Source organism: Chelonia mydas, chromosome 7 (genome assembly GCF_015237465.2).
Source record: "Chelonia mydas isolate rCheMyd1 chromosome 7, rCheMyd1.pri.v2, whole genome shotgun sequence".
Lineage (NCBI taxonomy): Eukaryota > Metazoa > Chordata > Testudines > Cheloniidae > Chelonia > Chelonia mydas.
Window position 1 is genome coordinate 83,494,021 of NC_057853.1, and position 16,454 is coordinate 83,510,474.

Here is a 16,454-nt window from a genome sequence, read left to right on the forward strand (position 1 = left end):
AAGGGACGTTTCACCAACATCAACGTGGGATGGCTGGAAAAGGTACTTGATGCTCGCATCTTCAGGAACTCTGGTCTGTATGAACAGCTGCAGCAACAGACTTACTTTCCAGACCAGAAAATAACTGTTGGGGATGTTGAAATGCCTATAGTTATCCTTGGGGACCCAGCCTACCCCTTAATGCCCTGGCTCATGAAGCCGTACACAGGCAGCCTGGACAGTAGTCAGGAGCAGTTCAACTATAGGCTAAGCAAGTGCAGAATGGTGGTAGAATGTGCATTTGGGTGTTTAAAAGTGCGCTGGCGCAGTTTACTGACTTGGTTAGACCTCAGCGAAACCAATATTCCCATTATTATTACTGCTTGCAGTGTGCTCCAAAATATCTGTGAGAGTAAGGGGGAGACGTTTATGGCGGGGTGGGAAGTTGAGGCAAATCGCCTGGCCGCTGATTACATGCAGCCAGACACCAGGGTGGTTAGAAGAGCACAGCAGGGCGCGCTGCGCATCAGAGAAGCTTTGAAAACCAGTTTCATAGTTGACCAGGCTACAGTTCTAGGTTCTAGTTACAGGCTACAGTGTGACAGTTCTGTTTGTTTCTCCTTGATGAAAACCCGCCCCCTTGGTTCACTCTACTTCCCTGTAAGCCAACCGCCCTCCCCGCTTCGATCACTGCTTGCAGAGGCAATAAAGTCATTGTTGTTTCAAATTCATGCATTCTTTATTAATTTGTCACACAAATAGGGGGATAACTGCCAAGGTAGCCCAGGAGGGGTGGGGGGAGGGAAGCACCGGGTGGGGTGGGGGAGGAGGGAAGGACAAGGCCACACTGCACTTCAAAACTTATTGAATGCCAGCGTTCTGTTGCTTGGGCAGTCCCCTGGGGGTGCAGTGGTTGGGTGCCCGGAGCCTCTCCCTGCCCACTCCCATGTTCTTGGGCATCTGGGTGAGGAGGCTATGAAACTTGTGGAGGAGGGCGGGCGGTTACACAGGGGCTGCAGTGGTGGTCTATGCCTTTCCTGCATCTCAACCATATGCCGGAGCATATCAGTTTGATCCTCCAGTAGTCTCAGCACTGCATCCTGCCTCCTTCCATCATGCTGCCACCACCTTTCCTCTTGATCCCTCCACCTCCCCTGTTGCTCCCACCACTTGTCCTCTTGCACGTCCCTCCTGTCCTCACGTTCATTTTGTGCTTTCCTGGACTCTGCCGTTGTCTGCCTCCACGCATTCTGCTGGACTCTTTCAGTTTGGGTGGACTGTATGAGCTCAGAGAATATTTTATTGCGAGTGCCTTTTTTTCACCTACTTATCTGCGCTAGCCTCTGGGACGGAGATGCTAGTTGCAGCGTTGAAACATTTGCAGCTGCGGGAGGAAAAAAAGGGAGATTAAAATTGAAAAAGACACATTGGCCATTTAAATGGAGGGGCTGATGTTTTCGGGTTAACGTGCAGCACAAACCCAACTAAACCCCCCCACACCCAATTCTCTGGGATGATCACTTCACCCCTCCTCACACCGCGTGGCTAACAGCTGGGATTATTTCTTTTCAGCCACAGGCAAACAGCCCAGCAGGAACGGCCACCTCTGAATGTCCCCTTAATAAAATTCCCCAATTTCAACCAGGTGACCATGAATAATATGACTCTCCTAAGGATAACACAGAGATAAAGAACGGATGTTGCTTGAATGCCAGCAAACACCGGGACTACACGCTGCCATGTTTTCTTATGCAATGATTCCAGACTACGTGCCTGCCACAGGCCTGCCGTAGTAAAGTGTCCTACCATGGAGAACGCAATAAGGCTGCCCTCCCCTGAAACCTTTTGCAAAGGCTTTGGGAGTACCTCCAGGACAGCTTCATTGAGATGTCCCTGGAGGATTTCCACTCCATCCCCAGACACATTAACAGACTTTTCCAGTAGCTGTAGTGGCCGCGAATGCATCCCAAGTCTTCAGGGCAAATTAATCATTAAACACGCTTGCTTTTAAACCATGTATTATATTTACAAAGGTACACTCACCAGAGGTGCCTTCTCTGCCTTCAAGGTCCAGGAGCCCGGGTTGGGAGGGTACTGTCTCCAGGGTAATAAACAGTTCCTGGCTGTCAGGGAGAACAGTTTCTCCACTTGCCTGGTGTACCTCCCCCTCCTCATCATCTTCCTCAACCCCAAAATCCTCATCCCTGTTGCGTGAGACTCCCTTGCAGGAGTCCACGTACAGGTGTGGGATAGTTGTAGGGGCACCTCCTAGAATTGCATGCAGCTCATCATAGAAGCAGCATGTCTGGGGCTCTGACCCCGAGTGGGCGTTTGCCTCTTGGGTTTTTTGGTAGGCTTGTCTGAGCTCCTTAAGTTTCATGTGGCACTGTTGTGGGTCCCTATTATAGCCTCTGTCCTTCATACCCTTGGAGATTTTTTCAAATATTTTGGCATTTCGTCTTTTGGAACCGAGTTCTGATAGCACGGATTCGTCTCCCCATACAGTGATCAGATCCACTACCTCCCATTCGGTCCATGCTGGAGCTCTTTTGCAATTCTGGGACTCCATGGTCACCTCTGCTGATGAAATCTGCAAAGTCAACTGTGCTGATCAGCTTGCCATGCTGGCCAAACAGGAAATGAAATTCAAAAGTTCGCGGGGCTTTTCCTGTGTACCTGGCCAGTGCATCCGAGTTGAGAGTGCTGTCCAGAGCAGTCACAATGGAGCACTGTGGGATAGCTCCCAGAGGCCAATACTGTCGAATTGCATCCACACTACCCCAAATTCAACTTGGCGATGTCGATTTCAGTGTTAATCCCCTCGGGGAGGAATACAGAAATCGATTTTAAGAGCCCATTAAGTCAACAAAAATGGCTTCGTTGTGTGGACAGGTGCAGGGTTAAATCGATCTAATGCTGCTATATTCAACCTAAACTCGTAGTGTAGACCAGGGCCATGTTCATTGCAAAGAACAGCCTGGAGGATTGTAAAAGCAGCTGAGAATAAGAAGGAGCCTACTGATTGTTAAGAGAATAAGAGAAAACAGGAGCTATCAGGGACCAGACCAGAGCCACAGAGCAGCCCAGAGCTGCCAAGCACCCATGGCAGAGGAAAGTACAGGGAGAAGGGAACCAGGCATCAGGAAACGTTGTGCTGGGTACAGGAGGAGAAATCGGCCATGTGGCAAAGAAGCAGGGGCCGAGGAGCAGACCAAAGAGCAGAACAGGAGACATGAGGGGATATGAAATGCAGAGCAAAGTACACAGTGTTATTGACTGTTTTCCATAATGGACAAAACACATATTGCACCAAAGACAGTTAAAAATACTTATATATGTCTGTAACAGGGCGTGTGGACTCAGGCGCTAACTCAGCATCTTGTGACTCAAATCCCCACCTCTTTACATTAATTCAGCTCTGATTGAAAGACAGGAGGCCAATTAACTGAGTGCTGATGCAGTTGAGGGGCTAACTGGGTGAAAATGCCCCCTAGCACCCAGGCCTATATAAGCAGACAGGAAGGAAGTATAGGAGGAAGAGTTGAGAGCCTGAAGGAAAGCAGAAGTAAGTAGGACTGGTGGTGGCTGAGGCTATAGTACTAGTAGTAGTAATAATTAATAATAGCACCACCACCTGTTATATCATCAGCCTAGTAGTTACCCTTTGGCTCTAATTTTACCTTGAAGTTTCATCTGAAACTACAAGTGAAACCTTGTAGTACCCCATCTTCAACCGGCTGGCAGAGGCATGGTACACCCACATTTTTTTTTATTTTTCCTCTGAGCTATCACTTTCCCTCTTCTTCTCCTCCTGGCCCTGGGAACAACCAATATATCCCCTGCACCATCCTCATCCTCAGGCAGCCCAAGAAAAGAGTTTTGGTCTCTTTCATAGAGAATGCTGCAGCCTTCTGCCAAGCCACTCTGCACTCTGTGAAAACGTCTGGTTAAGGTAAGGGCGTCTTTCAGGCTACGGCATGCTCTGTAGTAGTGAGACATCTGCTGGTAGGAATCAGCTCAATAAGGCAACTTTACAGAAATAGTAAAAAGTGACTTGGTACAATTCCCCCCTCGCTAAAAAGCAATTGCATATTCAGTTCTGTCCAAATAAACCACCACAATTCCACCACTACCACTAAGGGCTGTGCATATTTACAGCGCTATAAATTATTTATAACTTCATTTCCCTTTAATTGGAGGATCTGAGCCTCTTTGAATTGCAAAGCAGGCAAAGATTCACTTCCATCACTTTCTTTCCTTTTAAAGGAGGGTGGGGGACTTGTTTTGCTTTAGAAGCATACGCATGTATTTTTTTTTCCATAGGTGGATACTCAAATGGCTCAATGTTGTTCTGACTAGTGTTGGCCAAATAGCAAGCAGATTGACTATGGATTTCTGAAATAAAGTTTTGTCCACCATTATTTCTGGAGTCACATTAGTCATAAGTATGTGAACATCTGCCTTGCTGTGGTGAAAAATTTTGTTAATCTTGAAAATTTGACAAACTTTAGCACTAGTGATTATTTTGAAAGTTTCTATGGAATGTGTGTTGTTCACTACTTACTAACAACAGGTTGTTAGTTAGAAAAACATTGGACAGGGTGGTCCAGCTGTACTTGGTCCTGCCTCAGCAGGAGAGGCTGGACTAGATGACCTCTTGAAGTCCCTTCCAGCCCTATATTTCTACAGTTCTATGATTAGTCTCCTGTTTTTAAAAGTTTCAGGCATCCAGTCAGAACTGACAAACTAGACCAATCATCTAGCTCACAAACTATCTATTGAAGGCAATTATTTGATTCCCCATCCCCAATTAGTGTGATATCTAAGTGCCCACAATCTTTAATGAATTTATCCTCAGAACACTTCTGTGAGGTAGGGAAGTCCTATGATCCCCATTTTAGAGATGGGGAACTGAGGCACAGAGAGACTATGAGCCTTTCTACACAGATTTCAGAGTAGCAGCCGTGTTAGTCTGTATTCGCAAAAAGAAAAGGAGTACTTGTGGCACCTTAGAGACTAACCAATTTATTTGAGCATAAGCTTTCGTGAGCTACAGTGAGCCCTAAGTGAACTACCCAAGATCACTCAGGGAGACTATAGCAAAGTAGGGCATTTAACATGAGTCTTCAAGGCTAGCACCCTAACTGCTGAACCATTCTTCCCCTCACATCCCAGGAACAGACAAACTGAAGAGTTTAAAAACAGCCCCTAGGCTGAAATGTGTGTGTCCAAGCTATTTGGTGAAAACTTACAAATAGCAGATAATTGATTACCTTAATGTAAGTCACAGTGGATCTTGAACCCAGCCCTGTAAAGCTGTTAGACAGTAATCACCTCCACACTGCCACCCAGCAACAGCTGTAACCAGCTCACACTCCATGACCTGCTGTGGACATGGACCATGGGCAGTCCCGTCTCAAGGGATCTGACAGGCAGCAGCCTCATGGCTCCTCACCCTATATAAGCCCAAGGAGCGGCCCAGGAAGCAAGCAGAGAACGCTGGATCTCTTGTAGCTGCCTTGGCCGTTCCTGCTCTTGAATCCTGGCTCTCAGCTCAGCTTGATTTGGACCTTGCTTCTGGACCTGGCCCCTGACACATGACATGGACTCTGATGGTTGATATTAATCCCAGCCTGGAACTTAGCTATGAACTCCTCTACTACTCTCAGCCTTGGGTTTGATGCTGCTCTGATCCTTGGTCCTAACTGCCCTTGTCAGGATCCTGACACCTGTTCTCAACACAGAAAATCTGCTTCGCTGGCCATTCCTTCATCAGGACTATATCTTTTCTCTCATGTTCACCGGCACAAGGGGAAGGAGTCGCTCTGTGTCCAGTTGCTACCTGGACAAAAAGGTGAGATAGTACTCAATCCCTTCGGACTCGGGTTAACGGATTCTGTGGGGCACTGTGCCACTAAAACACTGTTCCCTGGACAAGGTGCAAGAGCTCACACTATCCGCTTGCAAGACCAGAAGAGGCTGCCGGAGATAAGTCTGATTTTTCTTGTTATTCAGTGTCGTGACTAAACCCTTCCCTTTGCCCTGTTGAGAAATGAGAGTGGCTGCAGATACTGTAATTAATTGACCAGCTGTTTGCCTGTACATCCAGCAAGTGTTCCAGTAACCATGACAATGTTACTGGAACACCCCCCCTACCCCCCCGCCACACACACACACTTTGCCCCTAACTAATAGGATCAGCCTCTTTGCGGCTGAGCAGTAAGAGCTGGTGTGTAGAGAGTCCGAGGAGCAGAAGCTGAGCGGAGACAGAAGTCATGCACAGAGAATGCAAGAGGGCTGATGAGCTAACAACGTGTGCTTCATTCTCCAGCTGAACTGGAAACAGCTCCAAGAGCTCAGCTTGCAACTCTGATGGTGGGAAGAAATTTTTGGAGCTGTTTGAGTGAGAGGGCTGGAGCATTTTGCGATGTCTTAATCCCATAACAAAGACTATATCAAAGGGACTGAGAATTAGGAAGCATTTCAACAGGTGTCTTTGCAAAAGGATTCTGATTCTTCCCTCCCCCAAAAAAGCATTTTTGGAATAGCTGCAAATTCAGTATCCACAAAGTCTGTGGATTTAACCAAGTCTCCAGCCTGGACTCCAGTCACCCTTAACTAATAACCCCATTGATTTAACATAGTTCTTGCACTTGACTGTCTTCTTGGACTTGGACAAAAATATTACCTCCCTTCATCTCCTTCTTTGGAACTGGAGTAGACTGCCCTGAGGATTGAGAACCCTTGAACTCTATGGGAATTTTATGAGGGGAAAAAAGCTCCAATTCTGCAGGTATCTTTTGTGAGTTATCCTGAAGCTCTGAGAACGTGGGGTGAGTGGCTGAGTGCAGTGGATCAAGATAAAATTCATCACCACAGCAGAGTTGCTGCTCCCTCTCTGATAGCAGGAGGCTGCAGCTAGATAAAGAGAAACATAAAGGAGTGGCTCTGATCTGAAGACTCCAGTCTACCTGCAAACAATACAACACTCCAATATACTGAAGCAAGAATCGGGGTCAGGCTGTGTCATGGAAGGTGAGGACATCCAGTTTCTATCTCCTTGTCAAATATGTATTGCAGGTGTTCAATTCAGTTCTCTTAGGGCCTGATCTAAAGTCAATAGGAATCTTTTCACTGACTTCAGTGGGCTTTGGCTCAGTCTCTTATAGCGTAACTTATTATGGTATATTTGTCTTCTGTGAAATGTATGGGAAAGCTATTTAACACTGCAGAAAAGGAGAACGAGAGAAGGAGGAGAGGAAACATGCATTCTGTGGCTTCCACAACAACCATAACTGTGTGTGTGTGTGTATGTGTGTGTGTGAGAGAGAGTTACTCTAGGCTGTTAATATTTAAGCCTTAATACCTAGTATAAGTTAAATTTAGTCAAGTTATAGTTGCAGTGGAAGCCATAACTTTGCATTTCCTGGCTCTTGTGGGTTTAGAAATATCTAAAAATTGCAATAATGTAGTTTTTTGCATTTAATTTAATTGCCATTTTAATAAAAGTACAGAGTAAAGAAAGGAGACTTTTTTCCACCAGCTATCAAGGCTTCATACATATGTGGAACCACACATTTGATGAGAATACTATAGCTGATCCTTCTTAAAGTGAAGTCATTTTCTTCATAGAAAACTTTACCAGTTTGAAGACTCATGCTAAAGCAAATTTCAATTTACACACTGAAACGCATTGATATAATCTGGGGTCACATCACAGGTGACTAAAGTGGATTCCCCTGGATAAGCACATAACAGCTCACGCCTGGATAATCACACAAGGAGCCTGATCCAAACCCCCATGAAATTCAAGGAAAGACTTTAATTGACTTCAGAGGGCTGTGAATCAGGCTTTTCAGACACCCGTACACCAGCAAGGGAAATAACATGCCCAGGACCCTATTTTCAATATTCGCATTCCCCCCACAGATGACTCCCCCGACCGATCAAAATAAATGCTGGGGAAAGCATCCTTCCTGACTGAAGGCTACTTACGTGCCCAACTCAAACCTTTCAACTAGTGACCCTTCTGCCTGTGTTCTAACCCCAGCCTCACCTTGTCCCCTTCTGCATCTATCCCTCCATTCCCCCAGCTCCTGTCCCCTCCCCATCTGCTATTCTCCCCTGGTTCCTGTCCCTGCCTGTAGTCCTGCTCTTCCCCCTCACCACCACACACATTCCCGTCTTTCAATGGCTCCTGCCCTTCCCCCATCCCTGTCTTATGCCCCTCTCCCATGCTTGTTCCTGTCTTCTCCAACCAGTCTCTGACCTCTCTTGCTCCTGTCCCTTTTCCGTGACCCCATTCTTCTCCTCTCTGCATTAGAGTCAGGCAGTTCCTTCCCTTTTCCTCCATGCTACCTGGGCAGCAGCACGGGAAACACCGAGAGCACACGAGAGTCTTCCTGTGCCTCACACCAACATGGCCCCCAGCAGCTGGAAGGAGCAATTGCAGAGAGAGAGAGAGAGACTCTTCAGAGGATTTAGCTGCCAAATTCTAACAAGTCTCTACTGAGCATGGTGTGAACTGAGATTTTTTTCAGTGATTATAATTTACCTAAATATGGCAAAATCTTCCTTGGGTTGGCAAAAGACACTTCCTTGACACCAAGGTGACTCCCCGGCCACATTTCAAGTCCCTGTTGCAAAGCATAGATTAGCTAGAGCTTCTCAACAAAATGTTTTATAGCAATTATTTTTAACAGGGGCAGAATAATATATTTTTACCATAATCTTGTTCTCAAAAATGGCTCAATCATTTTAGCTGAAATTTTCCAAAAAAATGTCTGCCTTAAGCAGACAACTGGCATGGGAAATTTTACTCAAACACTTAAAGTTTGGCCAAGGACTAGCAACTGAACACCGTGTCTTGCAATGGAAAGTTTGAGGCCATGTTAACTATCGACATTACCTATTCTGATTAATGAAAGCTGCCTGACCAGAGATAGCTCAGACACAATCCAGTACCTTCTTCTGATTGGACGTGTAGTCTTTAAGCCAAGTTATACTCCACTGTTCACACAGTGACACCAGAACAGCAGCCTGTATTGCTGCATTCTGCTGTTACCGAAAGCACATCCTCGGCATGCACAAACATGACAAGCAAATGTGCTGTAACTACTACAGCTCCTGAAAGTGCTGTTTGACTATGAAAAGAGACTACGTAGAAATGGTGCTTTCTTACCCAACCAGTCTCTTCCTTTTGTGTGAATTCTGAGTTGCGGGGGGGCATACTCTGCTGATGAATTTCAATTTGTGCTCCTACCAGCCCTGCAGAGGCAAAGGATGAGTGGTACAATGGCAGTATAGGGCCCTGGATTGGGACTCAAGAAAACTGGGTTCTATTCCTAGCTCTGTCACTGACTTGTACAATCTTGGGCAAGTCCCTTCATCTCCCTGTGCCTCTGTTTTTCCTCTCACACTTTGTCTGCCTTGTCTACTTCAATTGTCAACTCTGAGACAAGACTAGGTCTCACTATTTGTTTGCACAGTGCCTAACTCTACGGGGTTGTGGTCTCAGCTGTGGTCTTTAGGTGCTACTGTAATACAAACTGAGTTTATTCTGGTTTGAACATCTTCAACAGAATTAACCACTAAATACTGATCAGAATTTTAATCTTTAATGTTAGTGATACATGAGCCAGAAAGAGGAGCTGAACTTTAAGACTGCAGGTTGAGTTTGAGGAGCGGCATTTTTTTTTCGGGGGGGGGAAGGGGGGGCAGGAGATGGGCTTAATACTTGTGAATTAAACAGCTTTGATGTAGAAATGACTGAACAACAATAAACATGGAACCCTATGGTGCCATTCTTACACTTTCCAGAGCAGACCTGAACTGGAAGCTTTTTGTTTGAGATCCAGAACTTCTCTTCAAGTGCAACTGCACCTTTGCTTCTACAGTCACTTAAAACAAAAGAAATCAAATGCTTTAACACACCAAGTACCATATATACTTATTTACTATTAATCATAATGAAGGAATGCAAAGGTGACGTGTTCCCTGTGGGAAGTTTATAGTTCGCATGCCACTTCACATATCTGGATTATATTTTCCTTATTACATTTCATCTATAGACCAGGTAACATCTCTCATCACTGGTGATTGTCACATTTTCAAACAAACAAAACAAGGTCCTGGATCTTGAATTGCGTCTCCATGAGTTCAGGGCTCTGTCTTTATGGATGCAGTTGCGGGAGCAGACCAAGAAACTGAGTTTGCAAAGGCATCTTCAGTATGACCATGTGAGGTTCACCTTTTTGCCCTAGGGTCATTAGCTCTAACTCGGACATCATTCGTTATCATTGAGGAGATCTCAGGCCAAATAATGTTGTACAGGAGAGGCAGACAAGCAAAGGGTAAAAGAGGGCAATGGAAGAGAAAGTGTTTGGAATAACAATAAAAGAAACACTAATCAGGACAGAAAAGCTGTAAAGAAGCCTATTAATAGTAATTTGGAAGCTCAGAGGATACCAGCAACAGGAGAGGAATAAAATCACAATTAGAATAACTGAATAGTTAAGAACTACAGAGGCTCAAGCAGGAAAACTTCAGGGCTGGATTTGAAGCCAGAATATCTCCAAAGTACAGACTGTTTGGACCTGGGGCTTGGGTTGGCCCCATCCTATAATTAATAACAATAAAATGCAAAAGGTTTGCAGCCTCTACGAGCCTTCCTCTTTCCCCTAAGTGACCCAAGGGACACAGGACCCATCAGGTCATGACTATTAAGGGTGTATTAAAGTTAATCAAAGCCTATATCCATCAAAGTTTTGGAGCCTTCTGCACAGCTTCTTCTCTGCCTCCCCAAACAAGCTATTTTCCCCCAACCCTCCTCCACCTAGCCTGTAGGATGTGAATTTGTCTTTCTCCCAGTCTTAAGTGGAGATGAGTTGAAATCCAAATACACATTTGAAACTCCTAACTCTGGGGTTTCTGTGAAATTGGACTTGGTTCCAATCCATCCCTTATTTTGGGTTTACAAATCAAAACCACTGGCAATGAGGTTTACCAGCTCCCACTGCTTTTGCTAGTCAGTCTTTGATCATTCTCCCAAGAATGAGGCAACCCAGACAATCCAAGTCCACTGCATCAGGAAGTCAGTTTACAGCACTCGGCTGTATGCTGTACCACTCCCTGCTATTCTGCTTCTGATTAACTGCTGAGCCCAGGGCCCCTGCGAACTGTGGGTCCTGATCCCCAGTATCTTGCTCTAATCTGCACTTTACAGCTACTTCATCTTTGATTCTCTCAGTGAGAGGCAGACATCTAGGTCGTACCTGAAGAGGCTGTTTTTGTAAGAACCTGCAGGGGCTAGAACCTGGGTGAATTTGCAAAGTGCAAAGAATGGGCCTCACATTTTTTACATTTTCCACTCGGCTGAAAGTCAGTTGGGGTATGGGGGGGTTGCAGTGGAATCTTGCTTCTATTTCTCAGCATAACCAAGACTGGTGGTGTCAGTCAAAATAGGTGAGACAAAAATGGCAGTAAGATGCCACTCATTTGTAGCTTTTTGTAGTTGGTAATAGGAAGACTTTGCAAGCGTTAATTAAATCATTGTGACATCTCTAGTAACGAGTGTGAATTTTGCAGGGATAACATCAGTTATGAATGATTTCTCGCCAAACCATGTGAATCGTTCATGACATCTCTGTCAGATGTGCGTGTGGGCAGCAAATAATGAGCCAAGTGAAAATTGGTCAGTGATAGGGCAAGGGCACTGCAGTGCCTGGCCCTGATGGTCAAGAGAGCAACTCCTGCTGAGCTTCCCGCTCCCCTCACACAGATCCTAAGGTGGAAAAGCTATAATAGTGATTACGTGGGGAGAAAGTCTTTGGGAAGGATGGGCTCTGCATCCAGGGGCCATAGGACTGAGTCTAACCCCAGCTTTCTATCAACTTATCATTTCTTATTCAATATTGATCCTTGAAGAAAAGACCTGCTAGTTGCTTATTGGTTTCTGCTGAGTCATTTGACCAGTTTGTGCTGCTATTCTGTCCAGCTTTGCCTCGTCATAAATCATGCACCATTATTTTTTTTATATATAACATGAAAATGTAAATAAAAATAAACCATAAATGCCTTGGAAAAGGTTTGATGTGAATCACATAATCCCTTTACCAAATGGGGGTTCACGAGTTTATTCTTCTAAATTCTTGTTTCCCGTATGGAACATTTTTCTCCCCTCCAACAGCAGCTCACCATACTCCAAGAATGACAGCAGAATCCGTGTCTTCAGGGAGAAGTACGCTTTTTCGTCTCACTATCAGCACTCCGCCCCCATAGCTGCCCTGTTCCTCCTGGCCTACATCCTCATCTTCCTGATGTGCATGACTGGCAATATGCTTCCAGGTGTCACCGTGCTGACAAATCGGCAGATGTGGACCGTCACCAATATGTTCATTCTCAACCTGGCCATCCGCGATCTGCTGGTGGGCACCTTCTGTATGCCAACCACGCTAGTGGACAACCTGATCACAGGTAAGCAAGGGAATGAACAGTGACCCAGCTCACAAAAGAAAAGTCTGAAGGAAGGGAAGGAAAGAAGCGGCTTAGGAACTATGAGTGCCAAGGGTTGGGGGAACTGGAGGAGGAATCTGTTCGAGACTGTTGGATTTTCTTAGTCTGAGGCTTAAGTAATGTAGAACATTGGGTACAACTATTTCCTAAATCATAAGTCTCAGGTCTTCAGGCAAATTTTTCCACATTTCCACCATTCCACCCTTCCAACAGAATTTGTTGATCTTTGACCTGGATGTCCCTCTCCTAGGAACCGAGAGAAAGGCAGGGCCTCTGTGAATAGTACTGAATGAGATCTGGTGGAAATATAGTAAACAAAGGTGGACTTCAATGCAGGCAGAGAGGAACATCTCTGATTATGATTTGCACATTGAATGTCGTGATTTTGTCTCTGAGGGTTAAGGGACCAGCAACTCTGTAAACTGATGTTCTCCCTTTAGTCCCATTTCACAGACTGTATAAACAGAAGCAGAGTAAGAATCCCCAAGCTCTTCCTGCTCATTCCTTGCCAAGTCTACATCATTCCAATGAAGACATACAGGCCCCAACATTTGTGCACTGTACTTGATACATTCATAACTCCTGGGCTTGGTCCCTCTGGAAGTGATGCAGGTAATGGGGCTGTTTCCGTTGGCTGTGAACCGCTCTCCGCTGGTGCACTATGTTGCGGTTCAGGCTCCGGCTGAGCCTCTTGTGGAGGTTTATCTACTGCTGTTGCCAGTGCAGGCTTGGTGGTGCCCTCTGGTGTTGGAGCTGTAGACGGGTTTGCAAGCGCTGGACTCAGTGCTGGCAATGGTTCTGGTGCTGGTTGCTCCGCCAATTCCGGTTCTGGGACTGGCTTTGGTTGGGTTTCTGCAACTGGCTCCACTACAGTTGTTTCAGTCATTGGCAGGGGATCCAGTTCCACCATCTCCATCTGAGTCTCTGGTAACACAGATGGGGCCCTGGTAGAAGGCTCAGGAACAGGGATAGGTGTGGAAGCTTGTTTAGCCTGGCTGCAGGTGACCATTCCCACCCTCTTAGCTAGCTTCACATGGTTGGCCAAGTCTTCCCCTAGCAACATGGGAATGGGATAATCATCATAGACTGCAAAAATCCACATTCCTGACCAGCCCTTGTACTGGACAGGCAACTTGGGTGTAGGTAAGTCAAAAGAGTTTGACTTGAAGGGTTGAATTGTCACTTGGACCTCTGGGTTGATTAAGTTGGGGTCCACTAAGGATTGGTGGATAGCCGACACTTGTGCTCCAGTGTCCCTCAACGCGATAACCTTCTTCCCGCCCACACTCACAGTTTCCCTCCACTCTGAGGCTATCTGGGAGGCATCTGGGCCTGAGGACCTCTGGTGTGATTCTGGTGCAATGAACTGTAATCTGTTGGGGTTCTTGGGGCAGTTGGCCTTTACATGCCCTGGCTCGTTACATTTAAAACATCGCCCAGCTGACTGGTCACTGGGCCGAGGTGGGTTGCTGGAGAATGATGTGGTGGGACGATAAGGTGTCTGGAGTGTTCCTTGGGGTGTAGTTGGGGCCTTGGGCTGTCCCTGATAGTAGGGTGTGGTCTGAGGGTGTCCCTTCTGGTATCTGCTCAAATTGCGACCAGGGTTGTTCCTCTCTCCTCCCTCCACCCGTTTTGTTCCGGTTTGCCTCGCCTCTCTGGTCGTCTGGGACTGCTCATATTGATCAGCATATGAAGCAAGATTTTCTGCTGAGTCCATTTTCTTATCCCATAAACACTGTTTTTATATGATCCTTGGACACATTCAGGAATTGCTCCTGTATCATCAAATCCCGCATTCCTCCAAAGCTAGTTACATCCCGTCCTTTGAGCCATTTATCAAACAGATCCTTCATCTGGTTTACATAAGCCACATTACTTAGTCCAGGACCTTCTTAAGGGTTCAAAATTTTACTCTGTAAATTTCAGGTGTAACTTGAAATTGTTTTAAAACCAAATCCTTGAATTTATTATTGTCAGAAGCCTCCTCAATAGGCATCTTGTTGAATATGTCCAGAGCTCTTCCAGTCAATTTTGCGACCAATGTGGTCATCTTGTGAGCGTCAGGAATTTGATGGAGTGTGCACAGTCTCTCAAAGGTGAGAAAATATTCAGCAACATCACTGGATTCATCATACTGTGGACATAGTCACTCCCATGTATGGATTGATGGGGAAGGATTGTTAGGGTTATTCGGTATATTCTGCTGAGCCCTTGCTTTCTCTATCTCCGGTGCACTTCCTCTCTTTTTCCCTCTCCTCCATTTCTTTTTCTTTTGCCTCCATAGTTCTCCTGTGGGCAGCTTCTTCTGCCTCCACCCTGGCTTTTTCTGCCTCCCTAGCAGCTTTTTCTTTGGCTGGTTGTGCATCAATTTCCATCTGTCTGAGTTCTACCCGTCTTTCATGTTCCTTCTGTCTTTCCTCAGCTTCCAATCTGGCTAATTCCAGTTTCTGTTGGACATTGCTTTCTGTCATCCTAGCCTCTCTGTGTTTAACCTAGCTATACCCGAGAGTTAGAAAGGAAAAAAAACCGGTTTGTGAATTCCCAATTCGCTGTGCTGTAACCTGATACCTTTGCCTCTGATAGCTGTTCTCAGCCTACAGAAAAATCCTTTTGTTAAAAAACTAAGACCTCTGCCTCCAGACAAAGAGACAGAAAACCCTCTAGCTGCTCTCAGTAAAAAAAAAAACAAAACAAAACAAAAAAAACCTCTTCAGGTCTGTGCTTTTGGTTCAAAATGATCTTTGGTTCAAAATGATCCCACTGCTCTGCCACCATGTCAGGGTTCCTTCCCCACTCTGAACTCTAGGGTACAGATGTGGGGACCCGCATGAAAGACCCCCTTAGCTTATTTTTACCAGCTTAAGTTAAAAACTTTCCCAAGGCACAAACTTCGTCTTGTTTTTGAACAGTATACTGCCACCACCAAGTGATTTAGACAAAGAACAGGGAAAGGACCACTTGGAGTTCCTATTTCCCCAAAATATCCCTCCAAGCCCTTACACCCCCTTTCCTGGGGAGGCTTGAGAATAAACAAGATAAGCACAGACCAGCCTTGGATTTTTAACACCCAAAAAACCCAATCAGATTCTTAAAAAACAGAACTTTATTAGAAGAACAAAAAAAAGATAGGAGAACAACTCTGTAAGATCAGAATGGAAGATAATTTTACAGGCAGTCAGATTCAAAACATAGAGAATCCCTCTAGGCAAAACCTTAAGTTACAAAAAGACACAAAACCAGGAATATACATTTCCTCCAGCACAGCGAATTTCACAAGCCAAAACAAAGAAAACCTAACGCATTTTCTAGCTAGATTACTTACTAACTTTACCGGAGTTGGAGGGCTTGCATCCTTGATCTGTTCCTGGCAGAGGTATCACACAGACAGACAAAAGCCTTTTCCCCCGCTCCAGATTTTGAAGTATCTTGTCCCCTCATTGGTCATTTTGGGTCAGGTGCTAGCCAGGTTACCCGAGCTTCTTAACCCTTTACAGATAAAAGGACTTTGCCTCTGGCCAGGAGGGATTTTATAACACTGTATACAGAAAGGTGGTTACCCTTCCCTTTATATTTATGACACTGGGGTTTAATGAAAGCATCAAATAGCACAAGACTTGGCAACACTGATCTACCTATATCTCTTTTGAGCAATTTGAAGACAGAAATCCCTTCCCACTTTCTACAGTTTGACATTACAGGGAATCAAGCCAGTAATGCAGAAACTCTGTGCAAATATCTATTTCCTACACAAGAAGGCGGAGTTATACCAACTCTTAGAGACAAAACAGCAGGAACTTCTAGGGCAGATGTCAGTGGCAAATGTGGTCCTTCTCTCCCACATATTTTTTTTTGCGGGAGGGAGTGGAGAGGAGTGTCTGTATTTTTGCTTCATCTTCTTTTTTGTAGCTGACCGTTTCTGGATGAATTATATATTGCTAGCTTTCAGGAGATAATGGTAAACA

The 16,454-nt window shown here is 45.4% G+C and overlaps 1 protein-coding gene across 1 annotated transcript in view; it reads left to right on the top strand.

Moving 5' to 3' along the window:
* The first annotated feature begins 10,344 nt into the window (after nt 1-10,344).
* Nucleotides 10,345-16,454, top strand: part of NPFFR1 (neuropeptide FF receptor 1) — a 32,641-nt gene continuing 26,531 nt past the window's right edge. The window contains 2 exon segments of the mRNA XM_027834886.3: nt 10,345-10,403; nt 12,167-12,453. Of these exon segments, the coding sequence (XP_027690687.2) occupies nt 10,345-10,403; nt 12,167-12,453 (346 nt within the window).